The sequence below is a fragment of the Mytilus galloprovincialis genome, chromosome 4 (genome assembly GCF_965363235.1).
Source record: "Mytilus galloprovincialis chromosome 4, xbMytGall1.hap1.1, whole genome shotgun sequence".
Taxonomy (NCBI): domain Eukaryota; kingdom Metazoa; phylum Mollusca; class Bivalvia; order Mytilida; family Mytilidae; genus Mytilus; species Mytilus galloprovincialis.
Window position 1 is genome coordinate 60,511,679 of NC_134841.1, and position 16,539 is coordinate 60,528,217.

At 31.1% G+C, this 16,539-nt stretch overlaps 1 protein-coding gene across 1 annotated transcript in view; it reads left to right on the forward strand.

Annotated features, from left to right (window-relative positions):
* The window catches only part of LOC143072600 (phosphatidylinositide phosphatase SAC2-like), a 238,401-nt gene that overhangs the window by 19,149 nt on the left and 202,713 nt on the right, over nucleotides 1–16,539 (forward strand). The window contains exons 8-9 of the mRNA XM_076247630.1: nucleotides 804–871; nucleotides 14,460–14,571. Of these exons, the coding sequence (XP_076103745.1) occupies nucleotides 804–871; nucleotides 14,460–14,571 (180 nt within the window). The remainder of the gene's footprint in view (nucleotides 1–803; nucleotides 872–14,459; nucleotides 14,572–16,539) is intronic.

Genomic DNA, 16,539 nt, shown 5'->3' on the forward strand with positions numbered 1-16,539 from the left:
ACCAGGGTCATAACAGAAACAGCTAGATAATAACATCATAACCGAGATGTCATATTTGTGAAATGAACTGTTATTTTGTATAAATAAAGCAAATTAGGTCAAATTTTATAAGGATTTATTCTTCTGAAGTTTCAGTCTTGTTGGAATCTGGTTTGGTAATTATGTTCAAAACATGTGATACAAGTGGGATATATCAATGAATTGAAAAAAATATTATAGTCAAACTTAATTCTGTTAAAACATTGTGTACTTACTATAAGTAGTTTTTGAGTAATACAATTTTCATTTTTTTAACCCAATTCCGTCAGTGTCATGTAAATGTTGAGAAAATGGATGAGGGGTGCAAAGAAAGGATTTTACCAAAAATATGTACATACAATACATGCAACATCAATTATTTCTTTTCCAAATTCTTATATCTTTATTTTTTTGAATCATTAATAACAAAGAAGTTGAAAATATGCTTTTTGTTCTAATAAAAAAAGAGAGAAAAGTCCCAAATTTACCTAATTGACAGCATGCATATGGTCAAATTGACACGAAAAAACAGAAAGATTTGATAAAACTTTCTATTATTAATGCTACCTATCGTTTTCTTTTTTGAAGTTCCATTCACATTGGTCCAGTTCATCTTAAGTGGAAGTAGGAAAAAAAGTTTAATTGTGAAACTAAATTTTTTCTTGATATAAGCCCAAAAATGGATAAAAATCGATGAAAAATGTCTCAATATTTATATGCTAATATTATTCTTTTTTGCTATACTTTGAGAAAATAATCATCTCTCTTGTATTGAATCATTATAGGTACAAGATCAAAGAAACGAGGTTTAGAAGATACTGGAGCATGTGCTAATTATGTAGAAACAGAACAGGTCAGTTTATATCATTTGTATTACTCCCCTTCATACACAGAACAGACATCATAATCATTTATAAGAAATCCATATATGAGGGTAGTAATGCCCTTACCGTCCGGCATTAAATGCTAAATTTTGGCTACTGTTAGCGTCAAATTGGACAAAATTTTACTGTGATTCCTCAAATTATATCATTATTGTAATTTGTCAGAGGTTTCAAATAATGCTTCAAAAATTACTGTTAATGTGTTGGCAAGAATCTTTACTGTTATTTGTCATGACGGTACCCCCATTTCTACCCTCATATATAAAAGAGAATGGAAAAGGGGAATGTGTTAAAGAGACAACATCTGGACAAAAGAGCAGAAAACAACCCAAGGCCATCGATGGGTCTTTTATGAGATCTCAACCCTCCCTCTATACTTCTTGCCAAACTGGAACAAACAAACACACATCAAAACAAACTGTAAAACTCAATTTGAAACAAGTTAGAGTCATATCAAAATCAACCACAATCCCTTCGCTCCCATTACACTTCAAGTGTCATGCCATTATGAATTATACTAGAAGAACATATCCTGTATCATGCCAACAACTTGTTTAAGAATAAATGTGTTTATTTTCCAGGCAAAGAGTGCCAAAGACCCTTTTGAGCGAATCAATAGAACTTAATAGCTTAACTTGACTGTCCCTTTAATAACTTTTGCCCCTCTTTAATAAAATGTCATCTGAAATTAACTGATGATTGGATTTTCAATGCATAGTTAAATGATAAGGCATCAATTGTGATTACAATAAAAAATTAAAATTAGCTAGTTTATTGTGTTGGTCAGATAACTTCTTGATTTATCAATGATGCTGTAAATAATGTTAAGCCCTTTCTTTTAAGTTTTAATCCATAATCAAGTATGTTTTTATCTAAAATTGAACTGCTTATACCTGAAAATGATGAAGATAGACAAGTCTGCTATCAGTTAATTAGGTTATCTCATGTTGAATGGATGCATATTGTTGGGTTTTATTTTTGCTGTGCAGTTTGGTTTTCAATACTGTACACCCAAATCTCTTTTTGTTGGCATGCAATTTTCACTTAGTGATCCTGCAGTCGGTCAACATGTAGGTTAAGTCTGTTGTTAAAGTTTCATTATCTTTTTCAAATCTTCATGAATTTCTATGACATACATTTTACCCAAGTTTTATCATGATCAAAATATATTCTCCAATTCAAATAATTATTTTTTTTTTTTTTTTTTGTTAAGGATAATTGTTTTTTTGTTTTTTGCATTTAAGATGCAGCCTGGATCTTTAAGACATCCCTAATTTTGTCAAACCATTCAATTTCTTTTATAAAACAGAAATAAAACTTCAAGCAAAATTTTAAGATTATTTGCAGTTAACATTTACATGTTGAGTTACTGTAAATTCAGATATTATTGCATACATTTATTATTGCAATTTTGTCAATTTAGACTAAAATGTGATTTTGATTTTTGCGATATTCAGAAATATACTGTTTGATTTATATAAAATATTTCAAAATGTGAGTTTTAATTATTGCTACTGTAACCCTGTTACATTTTTCCCAATAATAAAAACATCACCATAATTTCTGAATTAACAGTAACATTTTTATACATCAATAACTTCATTCAACTGGGCTTCATAAAATGTTACAAAATTTGGAAAGAAGCTACTTCATGATTGAAAAATAACATTTGAAGACAATTTTTGAATTTGTTTTTCATATTTTACTAATAAATAGGCTTAATTATGTTCTTGGCAGTAAACATTACACTTATACATTGACAGCAGCAATCACATGTTACAACTTTTTTTCCTGTATATGATTGAGTTCTTTATATTTTTAGTAAGTATTATCATATTGTTATAAGCCTTTGAAAGTTTTGACCTCGTTTATTACAAAGAGTGCCTAAGATTTTTTCAGTTTTACTTTTAAGATTGAACTATGACAAAGTTTTAAAAACAGTTTTAATACAATACAAATTACTATTGCTTCAAAATTTTATCAAATTAAGAATATTTGTAAAGACTTGGATATAATCATTAGAAATGTACTAGAATAAGTGTATATATGATATGTACTAGACTAAGTGTATATTTAATATGTACTAGACTAAGTGTATATATATATATATATATTATATAAAATGACTGAATAAATAGTCAACGATCAATCTTACAGGGCGATGGATCATGTAATATGATTCTGTACACTACAAAATATAATATATAACAAGTCAAAAAGGGTACAACATCACCATTAAATAACTATAAAATATACAAATATTAGATATTTCGGATAACAGATATCCTTCTTCGGTAATTGCACAATGACAAATGAATCATGTCAATTCAAATTGAGACTCTATCAAAATCTTGATTTATACAATTTAAGCGAACGCTGGAACAATTTTAAAATTTCCAAACACACCGCAAAGAGTACAGAAATATGCCAAAAATAAAAATAGTTATTTACGATGTGAAATGGCACAACTCTAGATTTCCAAAGGTTGTGACAGTTGAGATGTTATAACTGCATTGAGGGCAGTCCTCAAACAAAAAAATCAAAAATGTCCTAACCGATCCAGGATGGTATAAATTAGACAACGGTAGGGCAATTACAACAGAAACTACATATTTAAGCCTCCCAAACGAATATCAGTCTAATAATGATTGAAAAAATAAGTATTGTATAATGAGGTAAAATAATTGAACGTGGCAACGTACTTATACATCATCCTGAATCAATGAAAACCTGTAATTTAAACTGTTATTTTAAAAATAATTTCGAACTGTAAAGCCAGTACTAAATCCGGCGTGGTTTGAAACAGGTAGTCACAGGAAAATGAGGGACTCGTTCTATGTTTTTTCATTTATACCCTCTGGCGAGACTGTCCGTAACTTTCTTATCCAAAATCTTTCCCGAGCGACTCTGTCGACCTTCGACCAACCCTCGTTGTGGTCTATGATCGTGATGGTAAGGTTTTTGAGATCAGCTTGTGTGTGTCCAGGTGATCTCAAATGACGACTTACGGGTAGGTCGGGCTTGCAAGTGTAGTCACTTCGATGACCATTCATGCGTTTGTTAAATGGCTGCTCTGTCTCGCCAACATACTGCATGCCACATCGACATTGAAGGAGGTATACAACATTCTGGGTTTTGCAAGTTACATTGCAATATATAGTGTACACAGACCCAGTCGAGTGGCAAGTGAATGTTTGAGTATTCAGTATTTGTTGACAAGTCAGGCAACGTCTGTTACCACATGACTTGCACCATCCTGCAATTGAACAGCTTTTATTTGAGGAGACGTCAGCTCTAACAAATAAGTCTTTCAGACTTGCTGGTCTCCGAAAAGCTAAGACAGGAGGATTGGGAAAGATCTTGGATAATTTAGGGTGTTTGGCAATAGTTTGCCAATTGGCACGGATCAAACGTGAAAGGTTATTAAAGGCTGGATTGTATGTAAGAACAAACGGGACTATTTTGCTGCGCCTCTTCCGTTTGTACTGTAAGAGGTCATTGCGGCTGTTATTGTTAGCGCGCGCAAACCCCTTATCTATGTCCAATTTCTTATAACCTCGTTTTGTCAAAAATCCGCGAAGTTCCTGTAACCGTTTCGTGACAGCCTCCTCAGAGGAGCAAATCCGCTTGACTCTGAGAGCTTGACTGTACGGGATACTTTTTGTACAGTGTTTGGGGTGACAGCTTTGGGGAGAAAGGTATTGATGTTTATCTGTGGGTTTACAGTAAAGGTCTGTTGATATGACACCGTCCTTTATAGATGTGGTTGTGTCTAAGAAAGATATCTTAGAGTCGGAAATTTCATACGTAAATTTAATTGAATGGTGGGCGTTGTTTGCATGTCTGATGAAATCATCCAGTTTTTGTTGAGATTCAATCCATGTTCAATCCACGTTCAATTATTTTACCTCATTATACAATACTTATTTTTTCAATCATTATTAGACTGATATTCGTTTGGGAGGCTTAAATATGTAGTTTCTGTTGTAATTGCCCTACCGTTGTCTAATTTATACCATCCTGGATCGGTTAGGACATTTTTGATTTTTTTGTTTGAGGACTGCCCTCAATGCAGTTATAACATCTCAACTGTCACAACCTTTGGAAATCTAGAGTTGTGCCATTTCACATCGTAAATAACTATTTTTAATTTTGGCATATTTCTGTAGTCTTTGCAGTGTGTTTGGAAATTTTAAAATTGTTCCAGCGTTCGCTTAAATTGTATAAATCAAAATTTTGATAGAGTCTCAATTTGAATTGACATGATTCATTTGTCATTGTGCAATTACCGAAGAAGGATATCTGTTATCCGAAATATCTAATATTTGTATATTTTATAGTTATTTAATGGTGATGTTGTACCCTTTTTGACTTGTTATATATATATATTATATATATATGTCTGAGCCAGTGACAACTCTACAACAGATTTATCAATCGGATCACCAGCAGTGATGGTGATAAATGGCTGTGTACATTATATTTATACAACTCGTCTAAACATCAACCCAACAATGTTAGGTCTGTAAATTTGCTTTCGCAAATTTTTTGTTCTTCCTTCATCGGGATTCGAACCCATGCTACTGAGATATCGTGACACCAAATCCCCTGCACTGTAGCCATCCCGTTAGACCACACGACCACATGGGCTTCATAAAAATGAAGCTTTCGGTGGCAGGGTGTTACCTTTCCACGTCAGTTTTAATCTAGCATCGTACTACAGTACATGATATATATAAGGCATGGAGATGTTATTTTTAAAGATCAGCTAAATTATCTATAGTGAAGGATCCTACAAAATAATATATATATAAGTACATCTGAACCAGTGACTACTCTACAACAGATTTTATCCATCAAATCACCAGGAGTGATGGTGATACAAGGCTGAAAATACATTCTGTATTTATCCTAAACATGTTTTGACAAATTATATATATATAGAATGTATTTTCAGCCTTGTATTACCATCAATGCTGATGATCCGATGGATAACGTTGGTTGTTGAGACATACTTATATATAGAGAATATCATATGGCGTTTTCAATATCGCAGAGCTCTTGGGATTATATTGGTGTCTCGGGTTGATACGGTGTGTGATATTGAAAAAACCATATCATATACACTTTATTATATACATATACCTCAAGTAGATGTTTTTTATGTGACATGACGTCATACAGATTATAGGTTTGACATGACGTCATACAGATTAAGGTTTTGATAAAGCCTTTGCAACAGTGACTGCAATTGATGACGTGACGTCCTACAAATTAAAGGTGTGATAAAGCTTTTGCAAGCCGTGCTGATATCGATATCATCACGGGTGGCTGATACTGCACGCTTGCCATTGATTGTATTACACATACAATTTGTCTGTATTTACTACTAAGTATATAATAAATATGATTATAAGATAGTTTGAAAAGGTAAAGGATGGTTATACAGTATCTTTATATGTAGCCTTTTTTTTTTTTATCTTTAGGTCCATTATTTTTTGTGCTATAATTTTTCAAGGATGCTTTTCCCATTCTTCCATGATAAATATGTTTTATCATGGTCAATTTTAAATCATATTTTTGGTACTTTTTCATAAAGAAATCATTTAAATCATACTTTTTCAAAATGATATTGAAAGCTTAAACAGGAGAAAATTGAAGATGGAACAACAATGTATAACATGGATATGAAAAAAAATAAAAGAAACACTAAATTTTTTTAGCAAATTTCATAACTACTGTACCTAAACAGATTTTGTACAAGTTTCATTGGAAAGTTAAGCACAGTGTGTTCTGCAGGAGACACTCATCTTAATTGTTTGAATGGTTCATAAAATGTAAGACCATGTGACAAAAGACAAATACAAATGATCAATAAATGTATCCTGTTTTATGAAATATTCATGGCTTTTATCACAGATGGTGGTTATGATTAAAACATTAGCAATAAAATAGTTATTGCACAGTTGCTTCCCTGTCAACTTGAGATGGATGCATATGAATACAGAAAAAATGAAAATAGGACTGTGTGTACTATTGTTGGTTATATTCTTGAAGCTTGAGTTAAACTGTCACTTTTGGTTCAAGACTTATTTATGAAGAAGTATTAAATTACAAAAAGTGCCCATTGAAAACCCATTTTTGGTTTTAAAAGTTGCTAAAGTATAGAAATAGGGCTTTCTAGTTCCTGAGACCTAAGACTTCCACCATTTAGAATTTTAATCCATTTCAAGGTGATATTTTCTGGTTTTATAAATTTTATAGAGATCTATTATTGGTTTGGCAAGTACAACCATGCATGCCTGTAAAATATATAAACAAGTCTACAGTTCTTTGTTTATTGTCCTCATTGTTAATATTCTGGTTCCTCTGCAAAACATCCTTTGGTTTCTTTTTTCCAATTAACCAACTTTTTAGGCTGTTCCAATTGATTAGTTGTTTGCCTGCAAGTAATGTCAATAGAGGTGATATAAATGCATACTAATTCAGGTAAAAGCATGGCAACAGTGTAAATAATTTGTTTGAAGAAAGGTAGAAGTGTTTGATGATCCTAAGCTTTTAACAGATGCTTTATGGTCTTTTGTTTCTGTTTGACATTTTTCTGATGAATCTCATAATTCTTTTAAGAATGGCATTAATATCTTTTAATGTTTTTAGGATATATGTAAATATTGTATTGTGTATATTAATGGTGAGACATTAATAAACTATCTATCTATCTATCTATCTATCTATAATTGACCTCGTTTTCATAGGTCAATTAACGAATAAAGTTACTGCACGGTTTTCATGATTAGACAGCTATGGATACTTTCGGAACTTTCAGTCACAATTGCAAAAAACATGTAATGATAATTGAACTATATTTGGTTCTTAGAACTTCAAAATCACTGAAATGAGGGGGCAAGGGGGTCCCAATAACAGCAAAACAGCAAATTGATTTGGCTCATAACTGATAACAAGGAATTAAAATGGACAAAAACAGATAACAGTAAATGAAATATTAAAATAATTCGGTCTTTGACAAATCAGTTTTTCTTATTACGGATATAATCCTTTGTAATGCATTCCATTTTTTATGACTATGTTTTTAGTATTAATTTATGTATGTAGAATGTGTTTAAATTACTACTCAACATATTATAATATTTTTTATACGCTCGTTTACGGAACATATTATGGTATACTGTTGTCCGTCTGTTGTCAACATGTCGGACATTAACTTAAAAACTCTTAAACCATTTGTATTAAACTTTGGGAAATTGTTTATATCTATTGACGTGAGCTCCCTTTTTTTTTTTTTTTTTTTTTTTTTATAAATTTTAGATTTTAAGTTTCTAGGTAATGGTTTTTTATTCAATAAAATTGGTGTTTTTTTTTCAGTTTTCTGATAATATCTCAAAAATGCTTTCACAAAGCAAGGAATTTTGGTGAATTGTTTATATCTATTAAAATGAGGTAACTTTCAATTTTTATAAATTTTAGATTTTACGTTTCCGAGTTAATGGGTTTTATTAATTAAAAAAGGGTGATTTTCCAGTTTTCAGACATTAACACAAAAATGTTTTCAGCAGTTCTCATGAAACGTTGGTGTATTGTTTATATATATTGACTGAAGCTCCCTTTGTTGCTAATAAAAAAAGTGACCTAAACGAGTTTGAATATTTCTGACTTTTTCTAAATGACCATTTAATGAGGTGTGTGAATTTTTCTTAATAAAACTATGAGGCAAAGTGGTATATAGGGTAGAAAAATCAAAAGCACCAATTATAAGCATGCAATTTATCAAGTACTTCGAACGAATTTTGACACTCTAAAAGCAATTTATTCCACTATTTTCAAAGGCCTTATTTGAACAATTTTTTATCAGGTGAGGTTTTTGATTGTACCAAGTGTACTAGTAAGTAGAATACATAGTTTAGTAGGGAAACAATGGCTTGAAACGAAATAAATCTTTGTTTGTAATGAGTTATGTGCAGCTTCGGACTCAAGTACATGGTTGGAACTTTCATTGTACAATGCATTTGGTTCTGCTTTAAAAAGAATTACAGAGCTGAGTCTATGTACCATATTATATAAAAGGTTAAGTGGTTGTTAGGACCTAGTCCTTAATTGAGATCCTTGTCAGATATTCCTGGCCATATGTTTTCCTTTTTGTCATATTAAGAATTGTTTTAATTTAATATGTTCGTACAGAAAACAAGGAACATTATTCTCATACAAAAAATTAAGATAATTCTAAATACACATTCATAAAAAAAATAGAATTTATTACAAAGGATAATCATAAGATATACTTGAATTGTCCTGGACCTCACTTCTGTGATGGGTATATGTTAATGGAATCCTTCTCTGAATACGGGACAAACATATTAGTAGTGGTAGACCCCAATGGCCAATGATCTTCAATTTATACCGAATATTGACTGTCAAAAAAAATGCTAACATTCCAATTTTCAATAACAGTTAACAGCAAATACATTATCACAATAACAGATAACAAAAAAACTAAAAGCCCAATAACAGCTAACAAAAAATAAGACAATAACAGCTAACAGCAAATATATTTTCAAAATAACAGATAACAAAGAATTAAATTGCCCCATAACAGCGTAACAGTTAAACCCCTTGCCCCCCCCCTCTGAAATTAATGCACATAAGTATATTTACTTTTCCATATATTGATCTCATTAATGATTTTCATAGTTCCTTAATCAGTATTAAGTTTGATGTAAGTTTATCAGTAATTGATGATCTCTGTATATTATTTTTTTAAAGATATTTATAGTATAACTAATCGCCGTATTTGAATATCAAAAATAAGACAACGCGTGACCGAACGACGCATGGATTAAACGAGTGCGCAGCACGAGTTTAATCTATAGCGGCGTTCGGTCACAAGTTATCTTATTTTTGATATTCAAATACGGCGATTAGTTATGCTTTTTATTACATTGGCTAATGGCTTTTTTTATGGAATTAATGTAGAAAATGTAAGGAACTGTATGTTTTTCCTACGCATTCACAATTTGTTTTGATCCGACATTATCGACGTCTTGACAACGCCTATTGTTGTATGACGTCAGAGAGTGAAATAACCACGTTTATTTCACATGTGAAATTATCGGTTTTTATCTAACTGGGAAATCAATGTAATTTATTGCAACCAATGTAATAAATGAACTTCCCTTTTACAGAAAACCTAATATTAGCCTCATGGTCATGGTTTCTTAATGAAAGCTCAGTTACCTTATTTCTGTTGCTAATAGTAATAGGTGAAGTACAGCTGGTCTTGTGAATCATTGGTAGATACAAATTTCCCTCGTACTAAATTTGACCCATATCCATGTTTTTTTTTTTATAAATGTTAAGATTTACAATAAAGCCTGTAATTCAGTGGTTGTCCCTTGGTGCTGTATGTCATATTTGTTTTTCATTCGTTATGTTGTACATTAATCAGGCTGTTATTTTTCTCTTTTGATTTGTTTTATATTTGTTATTTCTGGCCTTTCATAGCTGACTATTGGGTATGGGTTTGCTCATTGTTCAAGGTATTTAAGCGATTATAGTTGCTCTGTGTCAATTGGTCTTTTGTAAAGATTTGTCTTATTGGCGATCATACCACATCATCGTATCTTTAAAAAAGCAAAGACTAACAACAACAAACAACTCATGGTCTTGAAGTAACTATATCACATCTTCCTATATCTATCTAGTAATAGTCTGTATAGTTTTTGTTTCTATTTTTGTGGTTTATAAAAAAATGTAAATGTTACTGTAAACCAATTTTTTTACATGAGTGTTTTTAAAAATATAACTCTTTTCATGAATCTGTTGAATTTTTATATAAATACGTCAAAATAAATCCAAAATCACAAAAATAAATTGCTGCAAAGGTGGCTATGAAGGGTTTAATGCCAAATAAAATATCTGCAGAAATAAGTTAGTGTCAATAGTTGAAATTAGCAAATATAACTTCTTGGATGTTTAGTGTATAGTTATCTGCCTTTCAAGATTCAATAAAAAAAAAATAATCATAAAATGCATTTTACTTGATGTTTTCTAACATGTTTGAAACTTGTTAATTGGCTATAATATTTTCATGCTTTTTGAGAATCATCCATTAATTGATAGATTTATTATTATGTGCAACATTAGGTAAACTAATGTTTCCAACTTAACAACAAACTGCAATTAGCTCTGATTTTATTTATTGAAATTAGGTTCAATTATACATTTACTTACACTTTTTGACTTTTTTTACTGGCATTTCAAGTGTCATGTATCCATACAAGACAAACTATTCTTCCTGTTCTCATTTTTATATAACATAACACTTCTGTTCTGGAGAGGTTTGATGTAACATAGAAGAGGGTAGTAAAGGGTTATTTTCATGCAACATGGTTTGCCATTTTTATTTCATGTGCAGCCGTGAAAAAAGTTCGTTATTCACTGTGTTTCGTGAAATCGGTAAAAAGATCAATGTGCAAGACATTTTTAATTGTTCATAGTGAAATGGCTATTTTATTTTTTGTTCTTCCGTGTAGTTAACCCCCCTTTATACCCCTCATAGAAGTATGTTCGGTGCAGTTGTACGAAATTTTCAAATAACAATGTTGGAGTTGGATTATTAGATCATTATCAGATTTTTTTGGATAAATAATGATTTTTACACATTGCAAGGCATCTTTATTATGTTTTGGTTGATCTATCAGTGTAGTGCCAAACAGCATTACATTCAATGCTTATATTGAAAGGGGTCTTGGTGGTGATTGGTGTGTTTATTTGTTGATCCATTTCTTTCCTTCTTTTGTTAGTTTTTTTTTTGTCTATTACCTCTTTTCTGTGGCAGATCCAGAAATTTTCCTATATCTGCCTCTGGTTTCTATGAGCAACTTTTGAAATATTTAGTAAAATTGCAGATTAATTTAAGTACAAATGTTTTTGGGCTGTTTTTATTTTTTTAATTTATGGAAATTATTTCTGAAACTTCCCATAATCAAGCAATGACCTTGTCATATCTTCATTAGGTTACATGTATCTTGACTTCCCTTTCCCTATTGAATCCTTAGTAGCTTTTTGATGCGCATTTACGCTACCCTTTAAAACCCATTGAATTACTTTTTGAAGTCGGGCTTTATTTGAAATATACAAATTATTCAGAAATATGGGTTCTGACTCCTTACAACAAAGTTGGTGGAGATATTATAAGATTTCATCATTCATTTTAGGTCCCCTTTAGACATACAAGCTCATCATATAAAAGTTCATACAATAAAATCAGTACAGAAAAAACCTTAACTCTTTGATAATATTATAATACGAACATAGCAGAATGAAAAACAAACAGTTTTTTCAATAAAACTCTGAGCAACTAAGTTTATTATAACTCTGATAAAGCATTTCAAAAGTACAACGAAATGAAAATTGTACTTTTCCTCCATTATTGTAGTTTATTTTCTAATAACGCAGTCTGATCATTTCCAGTAAGATGAACTTTACATTTAAGCGCTACCTATGATTTTATAAACTATCCAGACAAAAGACACAAATTGCTATAAATGTTTGTAGTTTTTAGTACAAAATCATGTCTAAAAAGTATGGAAGCAGCTATCTATAGCTGTCACGTTGGATGCTGAGTTTTCTAAAAGTGATTTCTGATTTCCAATTAAAATTTATCACACAATTTTGATTATTTTAAGACTGAAGTCACAGTTCTTTTTCATGTCTAATAATTTATCAAAGATGTTCATTTTTTCATTTTGAAAAATGTTGTAAAAGTTTTTTTCAATTAAAGATTCTATTGTGTTCAAGGATTTTTTTCCAGAATATATAAGAATAAAGAGATGTGGTATGATTTCTAACATGTCTAATGAGACAACTATTCACCAAAATTCAAATAAAGTGAATGTAAGCAATTATAGGCAACCATACAGCCTTTATTCAACAATGAGAAAAACACATACTATGCAGTAGGCTATAAGGTCTGGCCATAAAATGTAAGGAACATGAGGAATAAGGTTGTCTTTGCCAGGAATAGATTTTCTTAGTTGCATAGAAACTTATACACATTGCTTATTGCCATATAACACAGATCAAGTTTAAAGTTGTGTGACTTCACGTTAACCATTCTGAAGTTATGACCCATAATGTATTAAAAAATTACTGATTTTTTTCTTTTCCTTTCTTAAACTTCAGTTTTTTCTCAACCAAATGTTATGAAATTTATACACAATACTTAGAGCCACAAAACTCAGAGCCACAAAACTCAAATTAGGGTTGAGAGCTGTGGTGTAATGGTTAGTGCATCGGACTACTAACACAAAGGTTCCTGGTTCGATTCCCGACTGGGATGAAAATTTCAGGGACTTAATTTTCGGCTCGACCCCGACACTATTTGCAAGTATGGTCTTGAGGAAACGATGACAGTCCGTCGGACGTGGACAATAAATGGCTGACCTGTGTTAAGAGAGAGCCATATCTCTTGCACGCTAAAGACACCCTTGTAGATTTCGAAAAAAGAGCAGGCTAATGCCGCTACAAGGCAGCACTCGCACCTGCACAGTGGAAAGGGATTAATATAAGTTGCAAAACTTGTTTCCCAATCCACTATAAATAAATATGTTTAAACTAAACTAGGGTTGAATTTGGGTGGTGTCACGTTTACAATTCTTGAGTGATGCCTCTTTACAAAACAAAGTGCTGGTGGACAATATCTGAAGCCTGGTACCAAGGATTTGTTTAGTATGCCTGATATTCATATGATGAAGACATAATTTTCAATCAGTTTAATTGTAGTCCGGAGCTGGCATGTCAGTTAACTGCTAGTAGTCTGATGTTATTTATGTATTATTGTCATTTTGTTTATTTTCTTTCATTACATCTTCTGACATCAGACTCTGACTTCTCTTGAACTGAATTTTAATGTGCGTATTGTTATGCGTTTACTTTTCTGCATTGGCTAGAGGTATAGGGGGAGGGTTGAGATCTCACAAACATGTTTAACGCCGCCGCATTTTTGCGCCTGTCCCAAGTTAGGAGCCTCTGGCCTTTGTTAGTCTTGTATTATTTAACTTTTAGTTTCTTGTGTACAATGTGGAGTTTAGTATGGTGTTCATTATCACTGAACCAGTATATATTTGTTTAGGGGCCAGCTGAAGGACGCCTCCAGGTGCGAGAATTTCTCGTTGCATGGAAGACCTGTTGGTGACCTTCTGCTGTTGTCTGCTCTATGGTCGGGTTGTTGTCTCTTTGGCACATTCCCCATTTCCATTCTCAATTTTATACAAATCCTTGCTGGTACCTATGGTGAAAATAGTGGATGATATAACAAGATATTTTGATATTCAGGTGTATAAGAAAACAATGACCATCATTTTTATTATGCTGTTTCGGATGAAAACAAATCCTCTAATGATTATATGTTAAGCCATTTTTCTCAAAAAGATATATAAAAACCCATGCAGTCCAAACTGTCTTTAAAGTTTACTAAAATGAACTATAATTCTCTTGATATTTGGACATTAACCTTATCTATGTGATCTTGTTCTATTACAGTTTTTAGAATTCAAGCCACATATTGTTTCGTTTGTACAAGTACGAGGGTCCATTCCAGTTTACTGGAGTCAGTCTGGATACAAGTACAGACCCCCTCCACGGCTAGACAAAGGTAGGATTTGATGTACTATTAGATGATACTGTAGAGTTAAATCAATTTGACAGATCCTTTGTAGGTGTATAGTTCATTGTCTAATTTTGACATGTAACAAGCTTTAGATTAGAAATATGCAGAAAATATTTAATGAATTTATAGAATATATACAGTATAAACATAGTGACAGAAATTTACCAAATATTAGACTTCAAAGCCAACTGTACAAATAAACAATTTACCTAGTCAGTATGAAATGCAAATGGAGGAAGCACTTAAGTAATTTATATCTTTTTTTAACATGAAACAGTGTGAATAATGCTTTGTATTTCTATTAACACTACAGTATCATTTATTTCAAGCAAGTTTGAAGAATTTCTTTGTAGTAAAGAGTGGAATACAAGAAAATATATTGTATTTGTTCCAACATAAAAGAGATAGGTTTGATATATATTCATTACACATGGTTTATATTATTACATCTTTTGAAAAAATTTGATTTATTTTTCTTGGAAACAATTTGATTCAATTTAGCAATTTTTGTGTATAGTGTTCACAAAGAAATTCTTCATTTTCATAGAACTTAAGGTGGTATCCAACACTTTCACTAAAATTAATTTGGCTCTTTTAATTTCTATAAAATTTTGTCAAAGTATTTACTTTGAGACTTTAATAAAAATATAAAAATTTAAAAAGTTTTGAACCAACCGTTTTGTCAGAAAAAATACACTGGTTATATAGCAATTTGACAAACACCAATTTTGATCATTGAGAAGCTTAAAATTCCTTTTACAACACAATGTAATTAAAATGTTTAGCTGACTTTACAGAGTTATCTCCCTGTAGTGTTAGGTACACCCTTAATGTTTATTTGTATGAATTTCTTGCACTCCCTTGTTAAAATATAATAAATACATATATTGAGGTATAAGAATTATATTATAAACTTTTTTTCATGTGTGTGGTAACTTCAGTTGAGGTTCCCTAAAACTATTGAAATCTAATTGCTCAGGAAAATGTCTTTTTTTAATCAAGGTTTTAAATGAACTAGCTAGATTCAGGCTATTTTGTCTTTGTTTTAATGGAGTAATCCTGATTTTAACAGTTAATATTCGTGAATGATGTGTTGCTTTATTGAATTTAACTATTGGAGTATCAGAATATCTTTTTTTATATTGGATTTCAATTGGAATCTATGATATATTAGAAAAAAATATTAATTAAGATTTGTCTACATTAACTTTATGCCATATAAAGCTGTCAACATGGTCAAAGCTCAAATGTTATAATAATAAATTTGAGAGTTATGTTTTTTGTGTGCAAAATTTTATGGAACCATGTTACATAATATACTATTGGCACACCCAACCAGTAATACACCTTCAAATAGCTTCTTGTTCTATCATTCCATGGAACAACATTACTAACACTTTGCAGCTGCCATATTTCTCATCCTGTAGCAATATTAACTTGTTTTTTTCATGTATTAAATATATAAGTGTAGGTTGATTTGTAAAAGATTGACTGAAAACAAACAAAAAATCTGGAAATGAGGTATTATACTTACGTTGCTATGTACATGATGTAAATTTATAATGTTTATTTTTATACAAGTGGGTGTGTATCTGTGAGCACCAGCAGTTGTTGTGTTTTTACTTATTTTTTATATTGACATTGTGATTTAACTTGCAAACTAAAAAGCAGCAGTAATATAGCAACCAGAACGAAAGAGAATTTAAGCTTTGTAAAAAAGCTACCAATATACAGAATATGTTTTGATGTACTATGGATTGTTGTATGTTGTTTTTTGTGAATATAGTTTAAAGATTAATCCATTATTTGAAACTTAAACATAAGTTGACTTATGAAATTCACGAGATAAGTACCAACTGTATGGTTCTATGGAATATTTTATTTATTCTAATTTTCATTAAAAAAAATGTTGAACTAATGTAGTACATGTGTAACTATAAACTCTGTAGAGTT